Source organism: Falco peregrinus, chromosome 3, assembly GCF_023634155.1.
Source record: "Falco peregrinus isolate bFalPer1 chromosome 3, bFalPer1.pri, whole genome shotgun sequence".
NCBI classification, from domain to species: domain Eukaryota; kingdom Metazoa; phylum Chordata; class Aves; order Falconiformes; family Falconidae; genus Falco; species Falco peregrinus.
The window spans coordinates 35084904-35110561 of record NC_073723.1 but is presented as its reverse complement, the minus strand read 5'-3'; the positions used below and the strand labels follow the sequence as shown (position 1 = coordinate 35110561).

The window sequence follows — 25658 nt, the reverse complement described above, 5'->3', positions numbered from 1 at the left end:
AAAACTGTGTGCTTCCAAACTGTAGCTCCCTTGTAATGTACTGGGAGAGTGCATTTCTCCTGTCATCATAGTCTAGGGGAAGGAGCCCCTATGTCCAGCAAACATTGTGTGGCCACTAACTCCTCAGAATTCAAGGCCTCTAAATATGCAAGTAAGAATTTGTGTGCCACAGAAAACTTCTCATTGCATGTGCTGATATTTACCCATAAAAAGGTTTTTCTTAGGTGTCCCCAACTTCACTTTTCTGTTTTTAAATGACAGCACTCTTCGCAAAGTCCAACACCAGCATTTATGTGTGTTGGAATTAAGATTCCTTGTGCAGCCTTCATAAGATCTAATAACCTTAATCTAATAATGTACTAAATATACTACTCTCCAAGGCTGTTGAACGCCACAGGAAGAGGACACTCTAGAAAAAAATGCATAGAAAAAAAATCCAGGTTTATAATTATGTCACGGCCCTGTACCTCCTTTCTTTGAAGTTATGCTACTCATGTTTCTTACTATTCCTCATACATAAGTGGTAGCTGAACAGTGTAAAGACTTAAAGCCTGTGCAACCTTTCCCTTCCAATATATATACCCTGCTTGTCCATGAAGCCCTTTATTCCCAGGTTAATCAACAGACAGAATCACATAATGAAATAGATCTTCCAGTTGACAGTTTCATTGAAATGAGACAGAGATGGCAGGCTTAGGGTATACTTTTATTAACAGCTTCAATAAAACCAAAGTAGTATTTGGGGTCTCCTTCCTACTCTGCTCAAACCTGAGGCACTGAATTCCTATGATCTTGTTTCTTGTTATATAGAATTAAGCAACTCCAAAGCTTCTTTCTGTACCTGAAACAAATAAATAAATACACTCGTAACAAAACAGTGCCAGGTAGTTACAGGCTCTTCTAGCAGAACTTGCCATGCAAGCACCCAGATGTTTCACCACAGTTCTGTAAGTTCAGACACCTCCTAAGACCAGCCATTTTTGTTCTGTAGTCAAGATGCTCAACACTCGACACACAAACAGGAGTAGAACCACTTCAGCCAGTGCCTTCAATGTAATTCACTTACTATATGTGTAAGTTTATTTGTGCTGAATACAGAGGATTAGCTCTCGATCTGCTGTAGTCCAATAGTAGCATGTGGTAAATCGTCCTGGATTTGACCATAACCGACCAACCTAGGGTTTTCAAAAGTCTGGAAGCAGCTAAGGAAGCGCGAGAAGACTGTTTCTGGGACTCCTTTTACTTAGGGAGTCTGGGTAAAATCTATTAAGATTTTAATATGAGCTCTAACATCTACATTAAAAAACCAAGCAACAAAACCCCAACAAACTTCTGGTCCTGACAGGGCAAGCAGTGCAGACAACACGAGCCAAATACTGCAGACACTCAGAGGTAACAGATGTTCAGAAAACCTACTCGTGCCTGAAATTCATGTCTCTGCATGTGGCAGAGGCAATCTCTTTGCGCAGGCCAGTTTCCTTCTTACTGGTCTACCAAGTCCAGTTCACAGTGAATCTTGCATTTTACAGTCATCCAGAAAATGCAGAGAAAACCACCTCTCAGCTCAGCAGCTCTGCACCCTTCTAGGAGATGAGGAAATAGACATTTGTAGCAGGAGGCCAAGCACAGCTGCAGCAAAGCGGTTTAACAACTTGACTACTGCACAGAAATCACTACTGACTCCTTTTGTGTGGTTTCTTGGCAAACTTTTGTGATCACTATTCTCATGTGCCTCCAGCTACTAGGGACTGTCAGAACTGACCAATTCCATACATACCTGAGACCACTACTCCTTTAGGCTATTAAATTCCCATACATTTTGCAAAGCAGAGGAGGAACGGAACCCTAACTCGTATTTCTACTGAAAGATGTTACTGAAGGAGCTCACGTTTGGGAGAAACAGTTCAAGCCTTACTATGGAATCTACACAGGGAAACCTCAGTAGTGGTTTTTTTCTGAGATGTTAAGTACAAAATCCTACAGAAGTATTTCTTACAATTAGTACGTTCTGACATGTCACAGCACATTTGGATGTTTTCTGTAACAGTTACAGCATCTCATACTGCAGCTTAATGCTAAATGAATTAAGAGGTCAATCAAACATAAGAAAAATCAATGGGAAATGAGGCTTCGTTAGTCTTGATGCTAACAGGATGGTTTAAGAAAGATAACTGCAATTGCTGCGGTTTATACCGAATGCAGTATTAGGTCTGAACGAGCCTCGTGGATTACCCTTCCTGGAAGTACTCTGTATATGCTTTTAGGCAGGAAGCAGATGCCTACCCATCCAAACAGGATCCTTCTGAGCAGTTCAAAAGAGTAATTGAGTGCCTCCTGTCACCAAGCATTGGGACTGGAAAGGACTGCAATGTTAACTTTTACAGATCCAACAAGTTTGATACATCCATGCTTTTTTCCTCCCCTTCAACGTGGGTTTTAGCTCCTCCAAAATACAATTTCTACCTTTCCATGCTTAGGCACACGAAAGCGACTCTGTGCTCACAATGGCGCAGGTTAGCTCAGATGCCTGCCTTAACTTCCAACACCAGCTAAGGGTGAGTTGTTAGAGCTACAAATACATCATGAAGAAGAATAACAGCTCTTTATAATAAACAGTTATTTCCAACCCTTGTGTTCAGAGGCAGTTACCAATATAGTACACATTTTTTGGTGTCTGGGTGTGATCCTGGATTATAGGTGCTGAACTACATACTCTGAGTTAACTTTATAAAAAATGCCATTGCCATGATGTCATACACATTGATTACAATATACGATTGTACTACTGCAGTTCTTAACTTCCTACCTGTTTGTCCTCTTCTGTATGTGCAGGATACTCCTTCGCTTTGCTTAACCACAGAAGAGCCATCTTTTTGTTGTTTAACTTCAAGTATGTCTTCCCCAAAAAGAGCAAGTTCTTGCTGTAGAAATTTGGGTCAGCTGTATAGAGGCAGGAAGAAAGCTTTAAATGAGAATGAGCAGCATACTGTCAAAGCCATTTGATACTTATTTTGGAAAAGATGAATGGTATTTTGGCTTTGGATCAGTAGGAAGCCAATATAAAACTTTTATTTGCTAGATTTTGGTCTCATATGCAGTTACATTTGTTAGCAGCTTGTTAATATACTAAATGAAACTAGATTCCTCACAAAGAGCAAAGCAATGAGCTTAACATGCCAACAGTTTTGCTTTGCATATGCCGTGCTTTTCTGGACCTCGTAGCTGCAACAGGCAACACAACCAGCTTAGCAAGTATAGGCAAGGAAATAAAGGGCACATTTCCTAGCTTCAGACCACACGCATACAGGTACTACCTTAGCTCTTGCTGCACAGGAAGAAAACTTTAAACTGTTTTTACCCACATTTAACTTTTTTCAAGGAGAGATTTAAGAAGATGCTTTTATAAAGCATGCTTTGGCTATCAGTCGTCATTAAAGACTAGTCTTGTCTGCTGTTCATACTTATAGCACAAGCTTTCTCTGCTGCTAGATCGAAGGTCAGGATTCAAAACATCCAGAGGTGTTTTGCAAGCAGATTCTGAGATGAAGTCTACTGTTCCAGTTCACAGCTGCATTACTTGACACCCAGGGTCAATTGATACACTATGAACTTTTCCTTTTAATTTCACTGATACAGCTACATACAAATCTTCCATAGACACTGTCTCCCTTTGTCTTCCTTCATCTTTCAGCTGATCGGTTTTGCTTCTGGCTTCACTCTCGGAGAAATAATAGGTCCATATTTTCTTTTACATGTGGAGAGTTTTACTGCCAGATAGATTGGCACTCTGATCTAAATAGCTTCCGAAAAAATAAAAAAAATGTGCTTTCTCTGTTGTTCTATTTAGAATACAGAGGATTTTTGACCTTCAAGAGGATTTAGAAGAATTGACTTAAAATTCCCTACTTTGCTTGCTGCTTCCCCCTGCATTCCAGTTGAATGCCTTGGGGAAGAATAGTTATCAATGAAGGTACAAATTTCACTTTAATGCTTATTCTGACCCCCCCCCCCCCCCCGTTACTCTCCGAGTTATGACTGTAAGTGTGTTCAAGTACTTTGAGTTAACTCTAATGTAACAGATGTTAACTCCAATATAACAGTCTCCTGTGCTGACTAGCACAACAGGCTGTAGGGAAAGCTAGAGGTTTGTTGCAAGTCATCGTTCATAAAAGATACTATTCTGCCCCAAAAGCTAGAAGTATTACCTTCCTCTGCCATGTGGAAGTAACGAAGAGCCTGCAAAAGATAGAAGTTGTCTTTAGAATGGAGAATAAACTGAACACAGTAGTCAAACAAAAGCCTTACGCGCATGCTGAACCCAGCTGAAGATGGATTTCCTGTCCATGACCTTATTTTTATTAATCCAGTATGGTACTGACGGTTCTTATTCAAATGTACAATCAGATCTGACATCTTCAACAGAACTAATACTCATCCAACTATTCCCACGCCACTTCCTCTGTAAGTACAGTACCTTGTATTTGTCCCTAGCAAACTGGACTGTTTTTCCAGTCTTCACCTTGTTAAGATAATCTTGGATTTTATTTCTACCATCCTGCATATCTTCTTGCATATCTGCATTTTTCCCCCAGCCATTTCTCATGTATGAATTTAATAGATGTATAAACGTAATAGATATAAATTTTATGATTCGGGTCATTAATGTTGACATATTTCAGGGAGAATTGGTTCCTACAGAGCACCGGTTTGTATCCTCTTCCATGAGGATAAATCTTTATGAAATCCACAAGTGTTTTTCAACTTGTATCCCATCATACACATCAGAAATTTCAGTTCATTCCTACCTTTTCCTGACGTTACTAGGTAGAGGGAAAATACTGTCAGAGATCTTAAAGTGTGGACATAACTACAAAAGAAACTGCACTGAAATTGCAGAAGTCTTACCAGTATGGGTCACCTACAGGTTCTGGGGCAAGTTTGCTTCTTCAGCCACTTTAAGTGGTACAGAACTCGATACTGGAATGGCATGATTCTGCAGTATTTAAAATGGTGTCTGACTTTGAAAATTGCTTTTGCAAGAATACAGCAAAACATACAAGCTTGACATTCCATTAAAAAGTTTTATCTCATTTTCAATCAGAGCTCAAACTTCTTTCTGCGCAACAGCAAGCAGCCTTCCACAATTACTTCCTAGTGACTCCTGCCCACCCCCCACCTTGAAACAACAAAACAGTGGGCCAGTTATAGTCTTTGTTTACATTAACCAGTAATAGCTGCAGCAAACTTTCCCATAACCAGTTTAATTTTCAAGCTTCTATGTATGCACAAGTGTTCAAATAAGATGCATACTGTTAGATACCCTAGAAGATACACATCCAGACAGGGTGTATGACAGCAGGAATTTTCATAGCAGAGAGAAACAAAAATACTTTCAACTGAAAAAACCACACTGTATGTAGCCAGGGGATGAGAAGGTATTTGTTCATGGTAAGTAACAAAGCAAGATGCTGCTTTTCGCATGTAATATAAAAGGAAAAATTCTATAGTGCATGGTATGGCACTACCATATAAATCATCAGCACTGGAACTAGTACAATTGTCTGCAATAGATCATAATAGTAAATACAAACTAAGTTACATATAGCTTGTTATTTTCATGTAGTTTGGAAATTATTTTCACTATTCTGTGTGTGCTACAGCTGAAAAAATTAAAGATTTTTATGGGTTTAGATAGCCCTCACTCTCCTGTTATATTTTTACTTTATTAATGGCAGTTGTAAACTCACAAGTCCACACTTATTGCATAAGCAGAGGTCAGCTTTGTCAGGAAAGTTAGTAAAAGTCTGTCATCAGCTCTGTGAGGGGGGAACAATAATCTATGAAACATTTTCATGTTGTACCTCTTGAAATGTGGAGGTTGGCGGTGTGGCAAATAGTGTTGCAGCTATTTTTCTTTGGTACCATGGCATTTCAGCAAAGGAGTAACACCTGGAGCAAAAGGAAATGGTTGTATATAACCTTCACATTTTTCTCTTGTTTTCAAGTAACATTCTCGTATCTTGGACATCCTAGTTGTTTCCAAGAGTCACAACAGCTTCAGCCACACTGCAAGTTCTATAAGCAAGTTCTTACAACTGTACAACAAAACAGCAAGACATCTGAAGTTGCAGCGTAGCTCTGCTAAGGAAATTATGGTGTGTCTTTTACTGGGAACTGCTGTTACATCAGACGAAACTGGAGACAAGTATTAACCGTAAGACAGCTTTTGAGCTTAAATTATGTTAACAATTTATGTGTATTTGGTATTGTTCTAATACATTTGCAAAAACAAGGCACAACTAAGTAATTTCACTGCCTTACCTCAAACTACCTTGTTTTTCTTAATTATTAACGTAAAGCAGACCTGCAGTATACGCCAGAAAGACTCTGATCTAGAAGAATGAAGATAAAACCCAAGAATCAAACTATGGTGTTCTGGGCTAGGCCATACTACGCTGTTTTCCTGTCTACTAAATAACAAAGGTAATCAGTCACCTGTCTTAAGAGATGCTGAAAGGATTAAACATGTTAAGTATTTAAAATACGTAGAACATTTTGAGTGTAAATCTTAAATGCTATTCACTTTATTACCCTCCCACAATGAGTATAAAAATATTATTCACTGCGTAAAATAGAGCACTCTAGAGGAGATGAAAAATCATTAAATGCAAATATGGAGGTGTTCAGAGGAGGGCAAGAAGGCATGGAATACAGATTGTGAGTTGAAATTTTGCCATCAGATGTGCCATATGATCATGCCAATAAAAGAGGTTCAATCCAGGACAGACTAGAAAGAGAAAGGAGAAAAATACTCAAGAACTGGCTGATACCAAATCCCAGTTTCAGATGCAGACACACTGGGATTCAATAAGAAGTATATTTAAATAGACAATATGGAGATATTTTGGTGGCAAAAGCAGTAATAATTTCACATTTCTGATTAACTTTTCTAATTTTCCTTAGGAACAACGTCTTAAGTACCTTCCTGAACAAGCTTTCTATCTCAAAACTGACCTTGAGGCTCATTCAGTTGGTAGCATACACTTCTGTATAGGAAAATGGACTATTGCAGTTGTTAGGTCATGTGGGAATGAGTGGTGGATGCTGAAAAATTAAGTCTATAAACTAATAACTCTGGAGCAGTAGATTGTAGTTTACTTTGACACTCAAGAGTCCAGGAGAAAACACAGAAGGTGGCTGTGGTTTTTAATATTGTTTTTCTTAAGCTACAAATACATTGGCTTTATTTATTTTCTATCTTTCAATCTTACAGTAGAGATTTCCAGTAAAACGAAGTAGCAGCTTTGGTCTCTTTCAGACCAATAACCAGAAATACTATCTAGAGTCTCTCACTAACACATAAAAGATACTGCTTTTAACCACACTGCTTCCACAGAATGCCCTCGTTGTATGGAAAGTTGTATTTCCACTCCCTTTGCCTGCTATGTAACAGTGATTCTTAGTACCAATACCATTGAGCAGTAAATTAAATTTCCCACATTTTTGTTAATACATATGCATTTATAAGCTGCCTTTATTTAAATATAATTTTTGAAATACAGTATAATGACAGATAATGAAGTATTTTAGGAACACATCTCACTTTTGATGGCTTTTCACTAAACACAGATTGCATGAAGTTGCAGCCATCACTGACATTCAGTGTAAATTGCAGAGTTTTGTCTCTATTCACACCAGTAGAACAAAATGAGTAGTACTCTGATGTCTGCTGTGGGAAAATACTTATGTCTGCAAAATGAATTTTTAACAGTTCCATACAGTAAAACAAATAAATTGAATAAACAATTCATTTTCATCTTTTTGAACTGCATAAGAATTAACGGCCAGACTTTTTCAAGGCATGACACCCTATATCCATCCAATAGGTTTTCATGTCTGCATCAACTAAGTACAAACCACTGAATTATTCCAAACATTTCTGCAATTCATATAAGACATCTAATATTCTGGCATTTTTTCTTTGCCACATGCTAACTTTTGTTTGAAAATACAACTTACCAAATGCCTATAAGATGAATTGTTGTAGCATCTTTTGGATTCAGCTCAATGGCTCTCTAATGAGGGGGCGGGGGGAAAACACAAAATATAAGAAGGTTTTCTGCCACATTTGGATTAAAATACATTTAAAAAGTAGAGTTGTTATCCTACTGTTAATTAAACCAGATTAACAGTGTGTAGAATTTCAAGGTGATACGGTATTTATTCTGTGCACAACTAAATCGGCTCACCTCCAAAAAACTGAACACATGGAAAGAATTGTAAGCACTTCCGTTTAGTAGGTCATTAAGTGTTTCACATAAGACTTGGCGTGTTCACATTTTGGTATAATTTCTGGTGATATAAAATTAGTAGTCCTTTTATCTCCTCCAGCATTCATCCTTTACTGCTATACAATCCACAGTTAAAAGGACAGCCACACATCCATTTCTCAACAGCACAGTTACATTTTATCTAGTCTTAAGAGGTGTCACAAGCACTTCAGCCATTTCAAGGCTCCCTTCTATAGGGACTTAGTCTACAGCAGATTATTTGTACTCCTTGTTGCTGGGGCATTAAGGACTGTCACAGTAACGCAAAAATAAGTGTCACCAGGATATATGAACGGAAGTACACTTGCAAGTTTTCACCAAAAAATAGTTCACAACTGTCACACAGTCTACCTACTGGATGCATTAATGCTGTCATATGCAAAAGACTGTTTACACTACCTGGAAGTGCTCTTTGATAACAATGGCATTTCCAATTTTAGTCTTGATTCCTTCAAAATCTCCAACATCACTGAGGCAAATTCCATACCACTGTAAATCCAAGAACAAAAATAAAACATTTAATACAGCACTATAGCTATTAATAGTGTTCTTTTTTAAAAAATAAATCAAAACCATAACAGCTGCTGCCACCACTAATGACAAATGGCAAGAAATACTTGTTACGAATAGGTCAGGCAGCATCAGAGCAACCTGCTGGTCTGCACGCATAAGGGAATCAATGTCCTTTGTCACCTCTCTGCCTGTGAGAGAAACAGCACACACACACACACAAAACCCCCCAAAAAACCAAAAAAACAACCAAAAAAAAGCAGGATAAAGGCAGAGCCTGAAATATTTCCAGTGAAATTGTAGAGCTACTATTGTGCACAGAAACAGCATGCTGGATGTGAGGCATGTACAACATGTTTAAGGCTACATCAGAGAAGGATGAGGTGATTGATTACACCAACTGTAATCAACCTGATCAGTCACCTCTTTCCATGGTCCTGCGCACATTTAACCAGTGCCTGTTTCCCGTATAGAGGAAATTTAGCTGCAAAAGTCTGAACTCTGATCTTCCAAAAAAGTTAGGGAATATTAGAAGTCTCTCTCATTCTCAACTGAAAAGTTAAATTATGCTAAAGTTTGCTGAATTGGCACAATGACATTTGTTCCAGTTTCTACTGGCAGAAATTAAAGAACAAGATTTCAGTTAAGTTATTTTGCTTGGCTCACCTTGTGCGCTGCAAAATTTGATTCATTTTTTTCAAGTGCCTTTTTTGCACACTCAAGGGCTTCATACGCCAGTTGTCTTTTCTCCTCTGCAGAAGTACTACTAAGCTGAGCTAGATCCCGTGATGCCCGCGCCAGCCGCCACAACAACTCTGCATCATCACTAGTTATGAACAGAAACACTAACATTTTAAAGCAATAATGGAAACAAAACAAGCACAGGTCTTAAACCAGTCTTTCAACAGGTATCTCAAGTGGGTGATTAGACAACACAGTATCTGTCATTCTATGCTATATACAACCCCAAGGTAACCACAAATGAAAGCCCTCCATTAGACTGTCTGACAATACCTTTGTTCTGCAATTCAGGTCTATGAAGCAAGCGTATCTCTAGGAAAGGACTTTGTTTTCTAAAAAAAGATGCAGATTTAAAAAAACCCAACAGTACCAGTCAAAACACCAGAAGGAAAACAAGGGACTACTTTGTACTTAGCTAGAGAGTATTTTTTCCCGGCATTCCACTGATTTGATGTTCATGTTTACTAAGAATGTTTAAAACATTATGCATATTTTTCCCTATAATCCTATCTAAATAATTAAATTCTTCCCAGAACAACAGTGAAAAAAACATAGATTAGCCACATCACCACCACATAAAGCTGTACATTTATATATTTATTTATATCACTACCTCAAATGGTGTATGGTATATTATAGCTAAAGATAAGCAATTTTAAGCTTTATTATTTTAACATATTGTTTTGAAACACTGGCTTGCACTTTCGCTAACTACCATTTTAATTTTGGCTCACTATTTTAATAGAGACTTTAATATTAAATTTAAGTTTAGAAAGTCTTTCAGAAGTTCTGGCTATCCCGCTATAGAAGTCCTGCTCCCCACCCCCAGCAAAGGAATACTGAACTCAAAACTACCAGAAACTAAAAATATTAAAAAGCATACATGAGTTACTGCTAAACTCACAATGTAAGTCACTGCTCAGAGTGCAACACTCCTGCTCTAGTTAACACTGTAACACAAAACTAGCAGACTCATTTTTCAGCCAAGTCACAAAAACGTTAGTACTGCTACTGAAGTCATTACTGCTTGCAGAATAATTAGTATTGCTATACAGCTAGTAGCAAGCTTACACCTTGCCTATGACGTTGTGTCCCTTTACAGGCTAGGGCCTTCATTTAACTTCCCAGGCTTTACACTTGGGCCCCTGGGAAGAACAAGGGAGGGAAAATCCCAAAACCCTGAAAACAACTGAACAGTTAATTTCCTCCAGAAATGTTCTAGGAGTGAGACACCTTGTCTCCTCCAAAGGAATGGACTCTTCAGTCTGCAATGGATTTTCTGCTTATTCCTTAAACAGCTTGTCCCAGTTCACTTATCGATAACGTTTTGTGCTGTTGGGACATAACTACATGAGTAAAGAGCTTTTTTTTTTCCAGACTCAAATCCTAACATGAGACAAATGAAAACAGAAAGAACCACTGGTCAGCAATGAAAAGGAAATGAAACAGTAACTTCCAAAAATTTTCAGTACCTGAATTCTAGGTATTTTGATCATTTAGTAAAGCGTAGACACAATGTAATTTTTTGCATTATATTTTAAAGGATTCCTAAAGTAAGAAAACAAACAAGCAAAAAAACCTCCTTTGCAGAACTGAGAAACTTGAGTGCTAACCTTCTCCTTCTACAGCAACCAGTCCTTTCTTGGTTCACTTTTCCATTTGGAGGAAAAAGATCAAAAGCCCTTCTTTCCTACTTACATAAGGGTAAAAGCAGGGTTCTCTATCATACCACAATGAGCACATTAGTTGAAAAATTGACAACAGAAGAGCACAGAAAAGTCACAGTAATGTCTCAATGCAGTCAAGTACCTATTTTTATGCTGAATCAGCAACCGATACAGCTTTTCAGTTTCTCCACTCCCATACAGGTAGTCTGCTTGCTCTATAACTTCTTCCACTTAAGAAGGGATTAAAATGGTGGAAACAGAAGAACAAATGACATGTAATTAGGCTGTTATAGCAAAATCAAAACATTTTTGAGCAAGACAACCTAGCTGAAACACACAGAACAACGTAGTTCCTTTTTAGGCCATCTAATTACAACTTACATGCACAGCAGGATTGAATAAGCTACATTTGCAATGAACAGCTAGGAAGACAAACAATGCTAAATACATGTGTCTCTCATGAGACTACAAAACAGCAACAGACCTTTGGATGTTTAACAGATTTAACATTCAAAAGTGTCTTTCTCAATGTATCAGACTACTAGAAGCAAGTTGTTTGCTTCTTTGTGAAAATGGCAGAAAAGTAAAAAAAATATAAATTACAAATATGACCATGAGGGCAAGTGCAGCAGAGATCTGAAAGTAACAAAATCCCTTCATTAGTATATGTACAGAATTTAAAATTAATAAAAATAAAAAAAAAAGTATTCTTCATTCTCAATATGGTTCCATGATTTCACCAGTATATGACTGCAGATTGAGTGCCTATCTTAGTTGCCAAGCCAAAAATGAAACTTCGCTCAAAGGTTTTCTAACTAAAGTCCTTGATTTTCAGAAACACGACTCCAAAAAATACAGTTAATCTACTGAAACCTCTCTGACTTCAAGATACTAAAACGAAAAATAACTTTGAAAATCAGAATTGGCTTTCTGGACTATCATTTTATGAACTAAGTAAGTACCCATCGTTCTTTAAGATACTTCAAAAATTTTTAAACACAACAGATGGGGAGTATGATTTCTACAGCTGGTTGAGTATAATAATATATAAAGAAATATGTATACGGTATGTAAAATAGCATTCCAGAAACGGAAATATCAAACACCACACAATGCAAGATTCTATCATGAGAACAGATAGAATTAGGAGGAAAAATACACAAAGGGAAGCAGGTAGATAATTCTATTAAAGTATATAACCGTACAGGAGAAGATCATACTCTGAGTTTACTCTTCTGCCAACATTAAACAATAAAAAAATTACCTTTTAAGTCAAAAGCTTTGTGCAATCTCTTACAGAACTTTCAGCTGTGCTTATTGTCTCTTTGGTACCTAGGTCCAAGATCCAACTTTTAAGTCAAAACATAAGCTCTAACCCCCACCCCCAACTTCATAAAAATTAATCGTGTTTATGTGCTTTCTTTTTTCAAGTTATCTACTGAATATGATAGTCAGTTTCACAGCAGCACAGTTTTACTTATAGAAGAAAAAAACACACTAAAGGCTACTAAACACAAACCCCTCTTCTTCAGCTTAATAAGATCCTAGGATATAAATCACTGAAGATCAGGAGAGCATTCTGGATAATTTTTAACCTTGCCATCTATCAACTATTTCAAACATAAGATAACGGTCTACATAGACTTTGGATTTTAGTTTCCAAACTTATCCTCCTGGTCCATCTTCAGTATTATTTTCAGCGAAACGTTATGTTTGCTTGTTGAGACCACCTGAACACTACTAACACAGCTAATGACTAAATGCTCAGAACTCAATCTTCTGAACATACTTCCCACCAGGTGTTCTATGTAAATTACTAGACTTTCATTTCTTTAAGAGTATTTTTCACTCATTTCTTTTTTACTCTTATTTTCACCATATCTACTAATTGTCTTGCATGGAAAGCCCATTAACATTGTTTTTCTTGGCTATGTAAATGCCAGATTCAAGTGAATGCACTAAAAAAGACCAGAGGAAACTATGTAGTGTTACTTATGTTCCTCATGGGCAATTTTCTTATTAGCATATTGGGTCACTATCTTAAACCTATTCACTGAAGCTCCTTCTGTTACAGCAAATTAAACAGGTCCTTATCTGTTCAAAAGTCTATTGCCTCAATTTTTATTTCTGTAAGCATAAACATCTAAGATGTTCCTCTCTGAGATACAGCGGAACAAGTTATGTGAACTGACTACTATCTAATCTGCACAGTACGCAAACATTTCAGTTAAGCTTATTCTCCATTCAGTTAGGTTTACTCTCAAAACCCCTTATGTACCACGCAATAAACGAGTTCTGAGTCTGAAACAATATCCTCTTTTAAGACAGTGTTACTTTTCTTCCAGTAGTGAGACTATCTTTATTCAGATCTTGAAAAGTACATTTTACCACTTGTTCTCTTTTCTGGTAGGTAAAGCAAGGCTTTACTTCCCCTTTTTCAGTATGAAAAAAAATACAAAACATTTATCAAAATTATTTGAAATACAATCTCAGTGTTGCTCGGCTAGATTACGTGGGAATCACAGTGTTCATATTGAAAATCTCAACTAAGATTTCTAGAAACTGATTTAAGGTTTGATCTGCATTCCTAACTGAACCTTATCTGCCTAGGTTATTTAAAGGTTGGGCAGCATATTAGGTGTCATACACCTTTCGTGTGTGCTATATCCTAGACAGGACGAGCTACTCGATCTGCTTTCAGTGACAATGGAACGAATCACTTGTTAAACTTACAAGACTAACTTTCAAAAGCATCCTGCCGTGGAAACACACTGCATGCAGTCTTAAGGGAAAAAATCAAAAGCATTACACCATTTACCTATGCAATTCTTGCACTAAAAAAATTAAGTTTTGCATTATAATAGCTTGTGTACTTCAAAATTTGAAAATATTACCTTTGAAGCTTGCATGAACCTCAACAAAGCCAGAAATCAGCTTGTGAGCTTCATAAAAGAAAAAGGCCCCCGTTGAAAGCAAAAGCCCCCTTTGAAGGCTTTTTCTGAGCACCTGCATGGGATAAGATATGTATTAATAAACAGTCACTCTGACTTAAAAAAAGAGGTTTTCTCATCGGTAGCACCAGTTGTATTTCAGATTCTGAACCGAATAAAGACCTTTTAATTTTATTTTTTTTTAAACTGTGTAAGAAAAGAACACATCATCAAGAGGATTATTTTCTTTTAACAGAGGCTAGTAATTTACGTTTTAAAACAGGAACAGAGCACCAGACTGAAAACAAGCCATAAATATGGAGCAAACACCGGGTAAGAAGCAAAAAAAGCCACCTGCGTTTTTCAAACGCGCACAGGGATACCGGCTCCTGGAAAACGAAGCCGGCCCTTCGCCGCGCCCCCGGCGCCGGGGTCCCCGCAGCTGCAGCTGCCCCACCGCCCCGCCGCCCCGCCGGGAGCCCGGGCAGGCCAGCGCCGGTCACACGCCCTGGGAAGCGGCCGCGCCCGCCACCCCCCGGAGCGGCAGCGCGGGTACCTCGCTCTCGCCGGCCCCGCGGCGGGCACCGGGCCGCCCCCGACCCCACGGGCCGCACGTCGCGCCTCCCGCCGGGCGCCGGAGCAGCCTCCCCAGGCAGGTGGGGCCGCCGCAGAACGGCCGCGCCAGCGCCAGCGCCGCCATCACAGCAGTCTTCGCCACCCAGCACCGCCCCCCGCCCGCGCGAGGCACCGGTCCGTCCCTCAGCCCCGCCCGGGTGAGGGGGGAAACCAGGGCAACAGCCGCCCGTTCCCCCCAGGGGCCCGCCGCCGCGCCGCGCGCCAGCCATTGCTGTCCGCCCGGCCCGAGCCGCGCCCCGGCAGGACGCGGAGGGGGTGGGAGGGGCGTGTGCGCATGCGCCATCGCCGGCGGCTGGCCCGGGGCGGGGCGTGCCCGGTTGGCGTGGGCGTGGCTGCTGCGGGCGTCGGGGTCCCGCAGCCTTGGCGCGGCTGGCGCCGGCCCCGGCGGGTGAGCGGGGGCCCGGGCCGCGGGGGGTGAGGGGACCGCGGCCGCTGTGCTGTACTGTGCCGTGGCGCTGCGCGGCGTGCCGCTGCTCAGGGCGGGGCCGGCCGTCGTCCGCGGGCGAGGCAGAGCGCTCGGGGGCCTGGCGACCGCGGCCGGTCGCCTGGTGGGGCCCCGTCGTCTTCCCGTGCCTGAGGGGCAAGTCCTCCGGCCGTGCTGGCCGTGTGCCAGCCCGCTTGCCGCGGGGCTTGCGCCCCCTCCGGCTCGGGTACAGGGAGCCGATGCCTTCCGGGCGCCCTTCCTTCGGGCTGCCGCCCGCCCCGCCCCCCCCCTCCGGCAGGCGAAGGCGGCCGCCTCGTCCGGCGGAGAGACGGCTGGGGCTGGGGCAGGGAGGGAGGCAGCTGGGAGGCAGGGCAGGGCTGGGGCTGGAGGCGGCGGTTGTCGCCGCGGGCGGCAGCTGTCCCAACCGTCTCCTCTTGCGAAACACCCCCTCAGGTGGCTGGCCGGCTTCCTGCGCCGCGACACGGGCAGCTCGCTGCGGGGGACTGCACACGGACTTCTGCGGAGCTCGAGGAAATCAGTCGTGTGATCCGCCGTCCCTCAGGTAGCGAAACTCTGGTTTAACTTCACTTTCTAGTGAAGTGAAGGCTGTACGCCACGACGTTTACGTCCCGGGTGGCCATCCCTGTGGCGGTGCAATGCTGCTCTGAAAGGTGCCCTCACCCTTTAGGAAGGAGACTGTCAGAAATCGTCGTCGTCCCTAAAAACCCACATGTTTTTCTTCCTGAGCTGCTGTTGGAGTGGGAGGTTGGTTTTGCTTTCTTCATTGCAGCTGTGTATATGTAAAACAAACCTTAGCTGATGTGCGTGTTGTCATAATTTATTCTTCCACTAGGGAAAAGTTGAAATATGAAAGCTTTTCACTTTTGCTTCCATACTCTTATCTTCAAAGCCCGTTAAGTGTCCTCGAGGTGATATGCATCACCCTGCCTCCAAAACTTAAACCTGTTTGTTTTCTTGCGAGTTTTATGTCCCGGAAAGTTCAAGTTAGAGATATTTCTGTGGTGGCATAAAAAGTTTATTTAGTAAAAAAATAATTAGACTCAAACTTAATCCCAGACTTTATTTTTTTAAATTGAAATTTTAAATTTTAACTTTATATATGTATAATTGTAGAGATAAGATGTTTCAGAGGGCATGCAGAACACCAACAAGCACTGGAAGACAGCAAAGTAAGCAAGATGGATGTGTAGGGGAGCAAGGAGAACCAGACAAGGGTCTTTTTGTTTTTATGTTATGGTGTTGGGAAGAATGTAGCGTTTTTCCAAAAAGTATGTTTGTGTTATCTGTGTATCGCGGAATTAATCTATAGAAATCCATTATTTTTGACTGTTCAACTAAGTTTAGTTCAGATGTTGAAAGCAAAAGTCCATTTCTGCTAAGCTGAATAACTAAGCCATTATTAAATGTCACCTGCCAGAATTCCATGGCTAGCAGTGCTGTACCACAGTGTTTTTACAGCCGCCTGGTAAGTCCAAGGTGTTAATGTTTCTACAGAGTTCAAGGCTAGAGGGAAGCCATAATAGCAGTTCTGTACAAACAACACCAAAGATCCTTCTTTTACAGCTAATAAAACTAAAATCTCAACTCTACAGATAGGTTAATGGTATTAGCTGGGATGGAGTTTAATTTCCCCTCCTCCTTGTTATGATCTAGAACCAGATGCTGTCATTGCCATGATTTCCTTTAGGAAATCCACTGGGGACAAAGTTAAGTAGTAAGATATGTTTTTCCCTTCCTTATTAATTTTGTTAATTTTTCAGTGAAAGTCAGGATGCTCTTCCAACATAAATATATGATTGAATTAGTGTTTGTAGGCATCAGTTCCTATTAAACACAACAAAGTTACTTCAATTCTTGTATCAATTAGGCTAAGATTAATAGTCTTAATGATTTGGAACATTTGCTTCCTAATTTCTTACGTGGTTGAAAGAAGACTGTATCCTGTAGATCCTTCCCATCATGTAGGTGGATCAGGTGCATGTGTTCACTCAGTGCTTTGTCCAAGGCACCAGTTGGAGCCAGCCAAATTAGATCCAGTGGTGGCATCTTGCTTCTGGTGTTTCTCACATCCCGTAGGGTTATTATGAAGTCCTCATGGTAGGTGATAAGCACATGTGTAATAAAATAATCGGAGATGGTTACAGGGCATAGCATGTTTGCTGTGTGCCTGTGTTCAGAGCCAGTGTCTATGTACACACAGAGCATGTGTGATGCCTGGCAGGCACAGTGAATGCAGAATGCAAGTACCTGCTATGATACAGAATTGTGTGAGAGCTGACTGGAGAGCTCTTGGATTGCCTACAGGAAGGTTTGAAATACAGCTGTGCCATAGTAAAGTGTAATTTTGTGATTGTCAGTTTCAAGTTAGTGTTGTTTATACTGAGATACAAAATTATATGCTAGACCATTGTGGGGTAGTGTTTTTATGGATTTTTCTTAGCCTTAAGCAGTGTGGGAAATCATATGTTTTGTAGCGCGTAAGCCACATTGGGAGCTTGCAAGCCACTGATTTTGGTCTATTTAGTTGAAAACACTGTCACCTTACTGAAAAAAGAAAAGCATTAAATGAATAGGAAAAAAAGGTAATCCGATCTTTGTTCTTAAAGGCTTGAAGGGCTTTTCTTGCTGGACTCTTAAAATATTTAATCTATATTGTACTTTGTTCTCTCGCAAAGGCTCCGAGTTTCCCATAAATAAACTTTACAGTGATGCTGTCATGGACTCATAAAACTGTTGGACAGGTTTTTTACTTTAAGAGGAGCTGTGGTTCCTCAAAGTATATGCATTCAAACCTGGTACTTTGATTGATATGTGGGAATAACAATTCTTGGTTTTCATTTCCTTTCATTTCACATTTTTAATGCTAGTATTGAAGCTTTAGCCTTCTGCTGAGAAGCCCAGAGGCAGACCTCTGAGGTAAGTTACCATAAACTCATTTTTCAGGACTGGTATTTGTAACAGTGGAGTGTCACAGCATGCCAGAATTCAAACGGACTGTAAGAAAGAGTAGTCTAAAAGATGTGATCACTTGCCTCTTGTTTCTGTAATAAAACACAGCAAGTTTTAGTGAGATACAAGTGTTTTTTTCTTCTGGATAATGTTAATTATGTGAAGGCAGTGGCTCTACACAGAAATTGCAATGAAGAGTATATGATTTACGGTTCTACTCAAATTACATAGTTGATTGGTTGTTTTCCATAAAATAATTGATATAAAAATACTCTGATAAAACATACATGCAGGAAATGCATTTTCCCCTGGTTGAGTGCCATCTGCTTAAAAAAAAAAAATTGAAGTAATGAGATCTGTGTTTCTTGATTTTCTTGTTCAGGGCATAATATTGCCTTTTATAATTATCTCACTTGGATCTAAACATTACCCTAAATTCTTAAAATTATTATGTGTGAGGAGGATGCTGGAGAGAACCTTTAGCATTAAAGAGGTGCCTAAACAGTGAACATGCATATTCAGGAATAAAAAGGTGAACAGAAGGATATTTAGAAATGGCTGTTTCTAAGTCATCTTGTAAACAGGCATCCATAAGAAGTAAAATAAATAGTTTCTGGTCTGTACAGTGGGATTTTTGTAAAAATAGAATTCTAAATATGTTCTTTGGCAATGTGACTTTATGGTAGATTTTTATATATAGGAAGTATCCACAAATAATTGCCTGACTTGTTACACCAGTGTGCTACCAGTCCAGTAGATAAATATTTGAACTGCCTGGGTATGATGAAGCTTGTATAAATAGATGATTCATTTCCTGTAGAGAAATCAATGTCTCCCTTCTCACATGTCTTGAATATTAGCTCTTACTTTTGTTTAGCATGATCCCCAATAAAATGAGTTCTGTAGTCATCAGCATAATCTCACTTATTCAGTTAAGAATGGTACAATTCCTTCGTCCATACTACTTAGCAAATGTGAGAAGAATCAGCTCACTCTCCAGGTTTTTTCTGATTCTTCAAATACAGAACAATTCAAGGTGAGATATGTTACTTTGAGCTGCTTCTGTTACTCAGCTTGTCAGCACATCAGCTAATGCCACGGGAAAATTTTGTTAGCTGTTGCCTGTGAAGAGAAAAAAAGAGGAGCCAGAATTCAGATTTAGAGGTATAATTTTTAGAGAAGGCTCTCATTTTCAAATGCAGTGATGAAATTAGGTTATGAAACAGCCTTAGCCTTTTAACTTTATAAGAAATGTCAGCTTCTTTGAGGTGGTCTATTTCATTGAGATTGAAGGGTTACTATGAGATATTTTGAAAATACATATTTATATACATGTAGTCCAAGATCACTAGAAATTGTGTTGCTACTAGCCCTGCCAGTGGAAAGAACCATCCATTTGTCGTAATTTCGTTCTTCTTGCAGCAGAATTGGCATTTTCTGGCAGTATGATGTCATTCTCTGCTCTTTGGATATGTAACTCTTAACAAGGAGATGTTAGAGAACTGTGCTAAGATTATGGGTTGAGCAGGTTATAGTGTCAGATGGATGTTGTCTCCCAAGTTACTTTCATTTAAATCTTGTTTTGTCCATCTTTGTGCCAGTTCTTCACCAGAACCCTTCTTGTGAAAGGCTGTTGCAAGAAGTGCTGTTATTGCTTGGTCTGCAATAGAAGAGGTTCTAAGTCATATAGGCCTAGAGCTCTTTACTACAAACACTTTGCAGTAAGTGGTATCTTGGTCCTGTCCGAACAATTGCATACACTGAAGTTCAGGACAATAAAGCTTCATATGCATTATTTTGGGTTTAAGCTTGGTTCATGACTTTCATTTTTATAGTCTGTCTATTTGATTTATTTCCTTGTTGTTATCTGCCCAGGTTTGTGGGAAATAATAATCCAAGAAGGGTCAGAGCACTGTTTGCATATGGTACAGCCTTTTTCAGTCTTGCCCACAGGTCACGTAAAACGCTTAAGTGTAACATTGTATCTAGAGAATTAGCTGATTCTTAGCAAGTTCTGAAATGTTTCCCCTGCTTTTTTGCTGTCCATCTGGGCCCTGAGGTAACTACAAAATACAGATTTTTGGTCTATTGTCATTTGTAGTTCACAGGAACTGGGAAATGTTCAATGACAGCAATAGCTTACATCAGAACAGGTTTGAGACTTGTGACTAGAGGCAGTGATGCCAAACCCAGCTACAGCAGTGCTCATTTTATTACTCTTTCTGTCTTCTTGCAGTTATGTACTTCTGCTTGTCAGATTGGGAAGCACCTACAGTTATGAACATATTGTACTACACTGGAAGGTTATCTGGTCAAGCCTGTACTCTCCTCTGGTATTGCATGGTTGACAGGATTGCTGCAGTCTTGACGGTTCCCAAATGCTCTGTTAGAAGATTATTCTGATAATAGATCTATTCCTTTCCAGGTGGAATGTCTTGTTTACAGTTTCCATTGAAAAGCAGACATTGGCTGGGTTATTTGGTGGACACGACTTGTTTTCAGTAGAATCCTTAGAAGAATTCAGAGAACATTATGACTGGTGGAACTGCAAGACAAGACTAGTCCTTGACTTATGGTTTTGCTTTGACAATGTCAGCTCAAGCAGCAGGATTTTTAATATACTTATTTGACATAATCACGCTCTTGAGCAGCCTAGACATGTCATAGGATCAGGAACAGGTATCTCCTTTGTGACCATACATTGCTGTAGTTCAGAGTTTGGATATTGCAAGTTCTGCCATACAGTTTATGTAGTAATTTTCAGTCTTTTCCTATCCAGAATTATTGGTGCTTTTTAAAAGCTTGATATGCTCTTGCAGTCATAAAAACTATTTCAATAAAAAGGACTATTGAGCTGTCATCTGGCCTTGTTCTGGTGTGTTTTATGTCACTTTATGATGCCCCCTACATGGAAGACAAACAGTTGATAGCTTGAAAAAAGCAGAGGTTTTAATTGTATTTGGCTAATGGGCAGCAGTCACTTGGATAACAATAACTAATTAAATAAATTTCTCATGTTATGCGATGTTACTTGTTACTGGAAGTGAAGGATCATTTTACCAGAGCCCAAGCAATATCATCTGTCCATGTGAAGTTATTCCGGTGTTCCAAATGTGCAAGTAATCCAGTCGTGTCTAAAATATTTTGCATCCAATTTGCCTACTAGATCTGATAGCGTGTTGTAGAATTGTATTTCAATAGTAATGCACTAGTGCAGCTATGACTGACTTCCACCATCCTGAAGAGACTGCAGTTTGCCAGCCTCTGTATTGCATCAAGTCTTCAAAAAAAAGCATTCTTACTTACCTGACAGTGACTGATCTTTGAGGGAGTTTATAATGTTTAGGAATCCTATCACCCATCTCCCAAACCTGTTTTGGAAGTTTTCAGGTAACACGGGCTTTCAGATGTGAGGAGAATTTGGTGGAGTTGGCATAATTCTTGCTTTTGTGCAACATGGGATTACAAGGATTTGTGCAAAATATGCAGAGCTTCAACAGTTACTGGTTTGGTTTTGCTGTTCAAAAGAGTACTGAGTTCACACATGTGAAGCATGTGTGTGCCCTCTGCAAGTTCTGTAGTGACTGCAGTGTTGTAAGAGAAGTATCTGGTGTTTACGTACCGAGTTTCAGTACTGCAAATACTGTTCTGGGTTAATGAGATAAGTCTTTTTTCTCACTAGTATTTTACTAAATTTCAATGTTTATAATATTATTGAAAATCAGGTTGTATACAGCTAATATTGATGGCTAATAGTCTCAAAAACTCTGGGGGAAATGCCTTGCATTATTTTTCATCTTGGATCTTGCAAATCTGGAAATGAAGAGATTAAAGGACCATCTCAGGATTTGGGAAGTTTTGCCTTTTTAGCTGGGTTTCAAGTTGAGCAGCCTCCACTTGGATAAATGCTTGTTCACGTTATAAATTGTATTTTATCTAACATGGATGAAATTATTATGTCTCAAAACAAGAGCGTTTGCATTTCAGGGGAGGGCAGCAGCTTTTTAATTCTTCCTTTCTGTGTGTATTTGTACTGGGTCGGGCTGAGCCCCAGTACTGTGCTTGTATTGGTGTCTAGAAAGGTGTTGATAACACGCCATTGTTCCGGCTATTGCTGAGCAGCGCTCGCAGAGCACCAGGGCTGTCTCTCCAGCGCTTCTCGCTCACTTCCCCTCCCCCTTATAGGCTGGGGGTGGGCAAGATCTTAGGAGGGGAAATAGCCAGGACAGCTGACCCAAATTGACCAATGGAATATTCCATACCATATGGTATCTGCTCAGATATAAAAGCTAAGAGAAAGGAGGAGAAAGCGGCAGGGGCAGGGATTTATTATTTGCTACATTTGTCTTCTGGAGCAGCCGCTATGCATGCTGAAGCCCTGCTTCCCGGGAAGTGGCTGGACATCACCTGCTGGTGGGAAGCAGAGAATGACATCTTTTGTTTTCCTTCACTTCCACGTATGCAACTTTTACTATTGCTTCATTAAACTGCCTTTATCTTGACTCACAGGTTTGGGTTTTTTCCATCTTATTTTCTCCCTCCCTGTTCTGCTGAGGAGGGGAAGGATAGAGTGGCTTGGCAGGCACCTCGTGTCTAGTCAAGGTCAACCCACCACAGTGTTAAAGGGCGTTTTTTGCACCGCACTTTTTTTGCTAAATCTGTTCTTATCCCACATTAGATGCATAGTGGGAGAACAGAATTTATGTATTCACATGAGAAAGTACTCACGTAAGAGTAAGTGGGACATGCACACACACATACACAGGCTAAGCAGAAAAAGCTGATCAGATTTTTAGGTTGACTGGATGCCATCCATTTACCAGTGATTTTTGGAAACGTTTCTTTAACAAAAGAAATGTGGCTACAGGTCCCTTGGGGACTTGTAATAATGACTTTCAGGGAAGTAAGAGCAAGAAAATTTTGACTGTTTTGAGAAATGTGTCTCAATTCAAGTCTGAATTCTGTTGAATTTAATGAAAACCCTTCCTATTTGCTGTTGCAGCATCAGTGGGTATTAGAACATCATTTTGTCAGCAGAAAGTTGTTTTTCTGGAAACGGCCATTAAGGAGTCATGCACTGGCCTGTACTGGATTCTATGGGCAAAGTCATTGACTGTTAATGAGCTCTCTCTGGCAGCCAGGAAAGCAATACGGAATGGAAAATACCAGTATAAAAAGAGAACCAGGAAAAAAAAGGGGCAGACTGCTTTTTAGAAAAGTGTTTTGTAAGGCTAAAAACCATAGTTTTAAAAACAATTTAAGTGCTTAGAACTTCAAGCTTCGCTTTTTTTCCCTCAAGCGCAGTGACTGAAACTTGGTGAACTCATGGGAGCAAAAGATACTTCAAGATGGAATCAGGTTTATGTGTTTGGGATGTGCAGGAGGATTTCTGTGAATCTGACATGATTCTTAAAACCAATGTATATGCATGGATGCTTCAGTGGTTCCTTTACAGATAATTTGTATTTGCTTTAGTCTCCGAAAGGTCCACCTCTAAGATAGCAAAACAGATATGGAGAGATGATGTGTGAAGTGTGTCCTAGTGGAATAGAAGAAGCCTCAGGAAAATTCCCTCAGACCACAGTGTTTACCTTCTCCTCTTTTCAGTTCGTTGTTCCTCTTTTCCATGTTCCTTTCCCTTTTTGCCTCTAAGAAATTCACAAAAAGCCGTATGAATGCAGTGAAAGGAAGAGTGATGAGTTGGGTTAAGTATAGTTTTATGTTCATGTGTAAGATGCAAGTGAGCTGGCTAGATAGAAGCAGGTGCCTTCCCATACTCTTTTTAGTGTCTTGTGTAGTTTCAAGGTAAGTTAATCCAAAGAGATACTGTGACTAGACTGTGGACTTACTGTAGAGGAAGGAGAACCTGAAGCTAACGAGGCCTTGGAACATCTAAGATGGGCTGCTTGTGGAAAAATGTGGAAGTTTTAGTCTCTGAGTTGAGGGCAATTGTACTGTAGAGGCTCACTTACCAAAAAGGTGTTGGAAATGATCAACTGTATTCCTGAAAAGTATAGAGGTCTTTTTATATAGAAAACACCTGCTGTTCAAACCTAATCAGGCTTGCAGAGGCACGTTATCCCAGTGTGGGATGCATAACTGATAATGAGGTTGTTTCTGTAGGTTTGTAGTATCTGCTGGTCTTCTCAGCTCCACTGGAGAAAGGCTGAGATACTTAAGAGGAAATGTGAGAAAGCTTTCAGTTGTTCTTTTTTTAAACAAACCTCCAGAAAGAACACTTCCTCCTAATTCTCAGTTCTTACTTGACTTAAGAGTTGTGTATCCCTATTATTAACAATTGTAGTTGTTTTTGAAGATTTCCTAAAGTAAGGTCACCTATTCCTGTTAACCCACTTAAACTCCTTTTCCAATTCTGTCATGCTTGTGCTTTTAACGTTTTGTTACAAAGGTTTGGTGGGGGAGTATATTATACATTTTTTTTCCTTATTTGTTGAACTAATATCTACGTTATAAGATGCTGGCATTCGTGTGGGCTTTACAGGATGTAATTTAAAGCTTGCTAAGTTTTACTGTCAGCATTTCAAACCACGATGCTTTCTTTGTGATGTATCCTGTTTTCCATTTGGTTCCTCAAGCATTCTAAGAAATCTGATCTTGTTTCATATGTGAAAATTTTGAAATTCAGTTTTATAGCTATGTGGCAAAGCCAAGAGTATGACAGGAATACTGTAATATTGGCACATCATGAATCTTAAAATTTGCAGATTTTGCAAATTCCTCAAATCTCACTCCTGACAAGCTAACGGAATCTAACTGTCCGTCAGAGAATTCATGCATTGTGACAATCCCATTGTTTGCTTTTTAGTCGATTTTAAAAATAATGATTTCTTTTGCTGGTTCTAGCTTAACAAATGGCGGCACAGTGTGTGACAAAGGTGGAGCTGACCATTGCCTGCACCAATCTCTTGGACAAAGATGTTGGTTCCAAGTCAGACCCACTGTGTGTGCTTCTCCAGAACACAAGTGGCCAGCAGTGGTATGAGGTACAACACGATGCTTCTCACAAATCTGATAAAAAGTCTTACTTGTTGGACCTTTTAAAACACAGTGGTATATGATTTCATTGAAGTATTTTAATTGTGTACCAGCACCTCTGAATAATTTTCATTAGATTATGGCTGTAATAGTTGTACAGGCAGCACACTAATAGTAATTTTCTAACAAATACTTAACATCTGTCTGGTTTTTAGTACTGTTCCCCCAGCCATATGTGAACCAACAGAAGAAGCCTTATAAGTGCTTAAATGGGCTTTTATAAACATACTATTCTAAAACTAGGGTCTTATCCTGGATTTGAAAATACACCATCTTTATGTTGGTCTTCCCTACACAGGAACAGATACTCCTTACAGGGAGCAAAGATAAACAGGTCCTCAAATATCTCTGACTTACAGAAGTAGGTTTTATAATGTAATATGATTATTTATAT

At 39.8% G+C, this 25658-nt stretch overlaps 2 protein-coding genes across 4 annotated transcripts in view; one reads left to right on the top strand and one right to left on the bottom strand.

Annotated features, from left to right (window-relative positions):
• Window positions 1–685: 685 nt before the first annotated feature.
• On the bottom strand, window positions 686–15017 carry RMDN1 (regulator of microtubule dynamics 1). Its single transcript, XM_055798425.1, has 10 exons — window positions 14735–15017; window positions 14143–14254; window positions 11391–11478; window positions 9507–9666; window positions 8730–8819; window positions 8020–8075; window positions 5862–5949; window positions 4206–4236; window positions 2807–2940; window positions 686–841 (listed from the first exon to the last, which is right to left on the bottom strand). Exons 1-10 carry the CDS (start codon window positions 14876–14878, stop codon window positions 803–805), a joined length of 942 nt encoding a protein of 313 aa, XP_055654400.1. The 5' UTR covers window positions 14879–15017; the 3' UTR covers window positions 686–802.
• Window positions 15018–15092: 75 nt separating this feature from the next.
• CPNE3 (copine 3) overlaps window positions 15093–25658 on the top strand; it is a 34302-nt gene continuing 23736 nt past the window's right edge. The window contains exons 1-4 of one of the 3 annotated variants that reach the window (XM_055798424.1): window positions 15093–15202; window positions 15692–15800; window positions 15927–16003; window positions 25073–25212. In XM_055798424.1, the coding sequence (XP_055654399.1) occupies window positions 25081–25212 (132 nt within the window). In that variant the 5' untranslated portion in view covers window positions 15093–15202; window positions 15692–15800; window positions 15927–16003; window positions 25073–25080. Of the gene's footprint in view, window positions 15203–15614; window positions 15801–15926; window positions 16004–25072; window positions 25213–25658 lie in introns of those variants that run through there. The other 2 variants (XM_055798423.1, XM_005233027.4) reach the window with 2 other exon arrangements.

Coding starts and splice junctions, on each gene's coding strand:
- RMDN1 (XM_055798425.1), bottom strand. CDS start 14,878: ATGGCGGCGCTGGCGCTGGCGCGGCCGTTCTGCGGCGGCCCCACCTGC. Junction 5,950..8,019: donor ATTCATCTTATAGGCATTTG/GTAAGTTGTATT, acceptor CTTTTGCTCCAG/GTGTTACTCCTTTGCTGAAA. Junction 842..2,806: donor ATACAGAAGAGGACAAACAG/GTAGGAAGTTAA, acceptor TATTTGTTTCAG/GTACAGAAAGAAGCTTTGGA.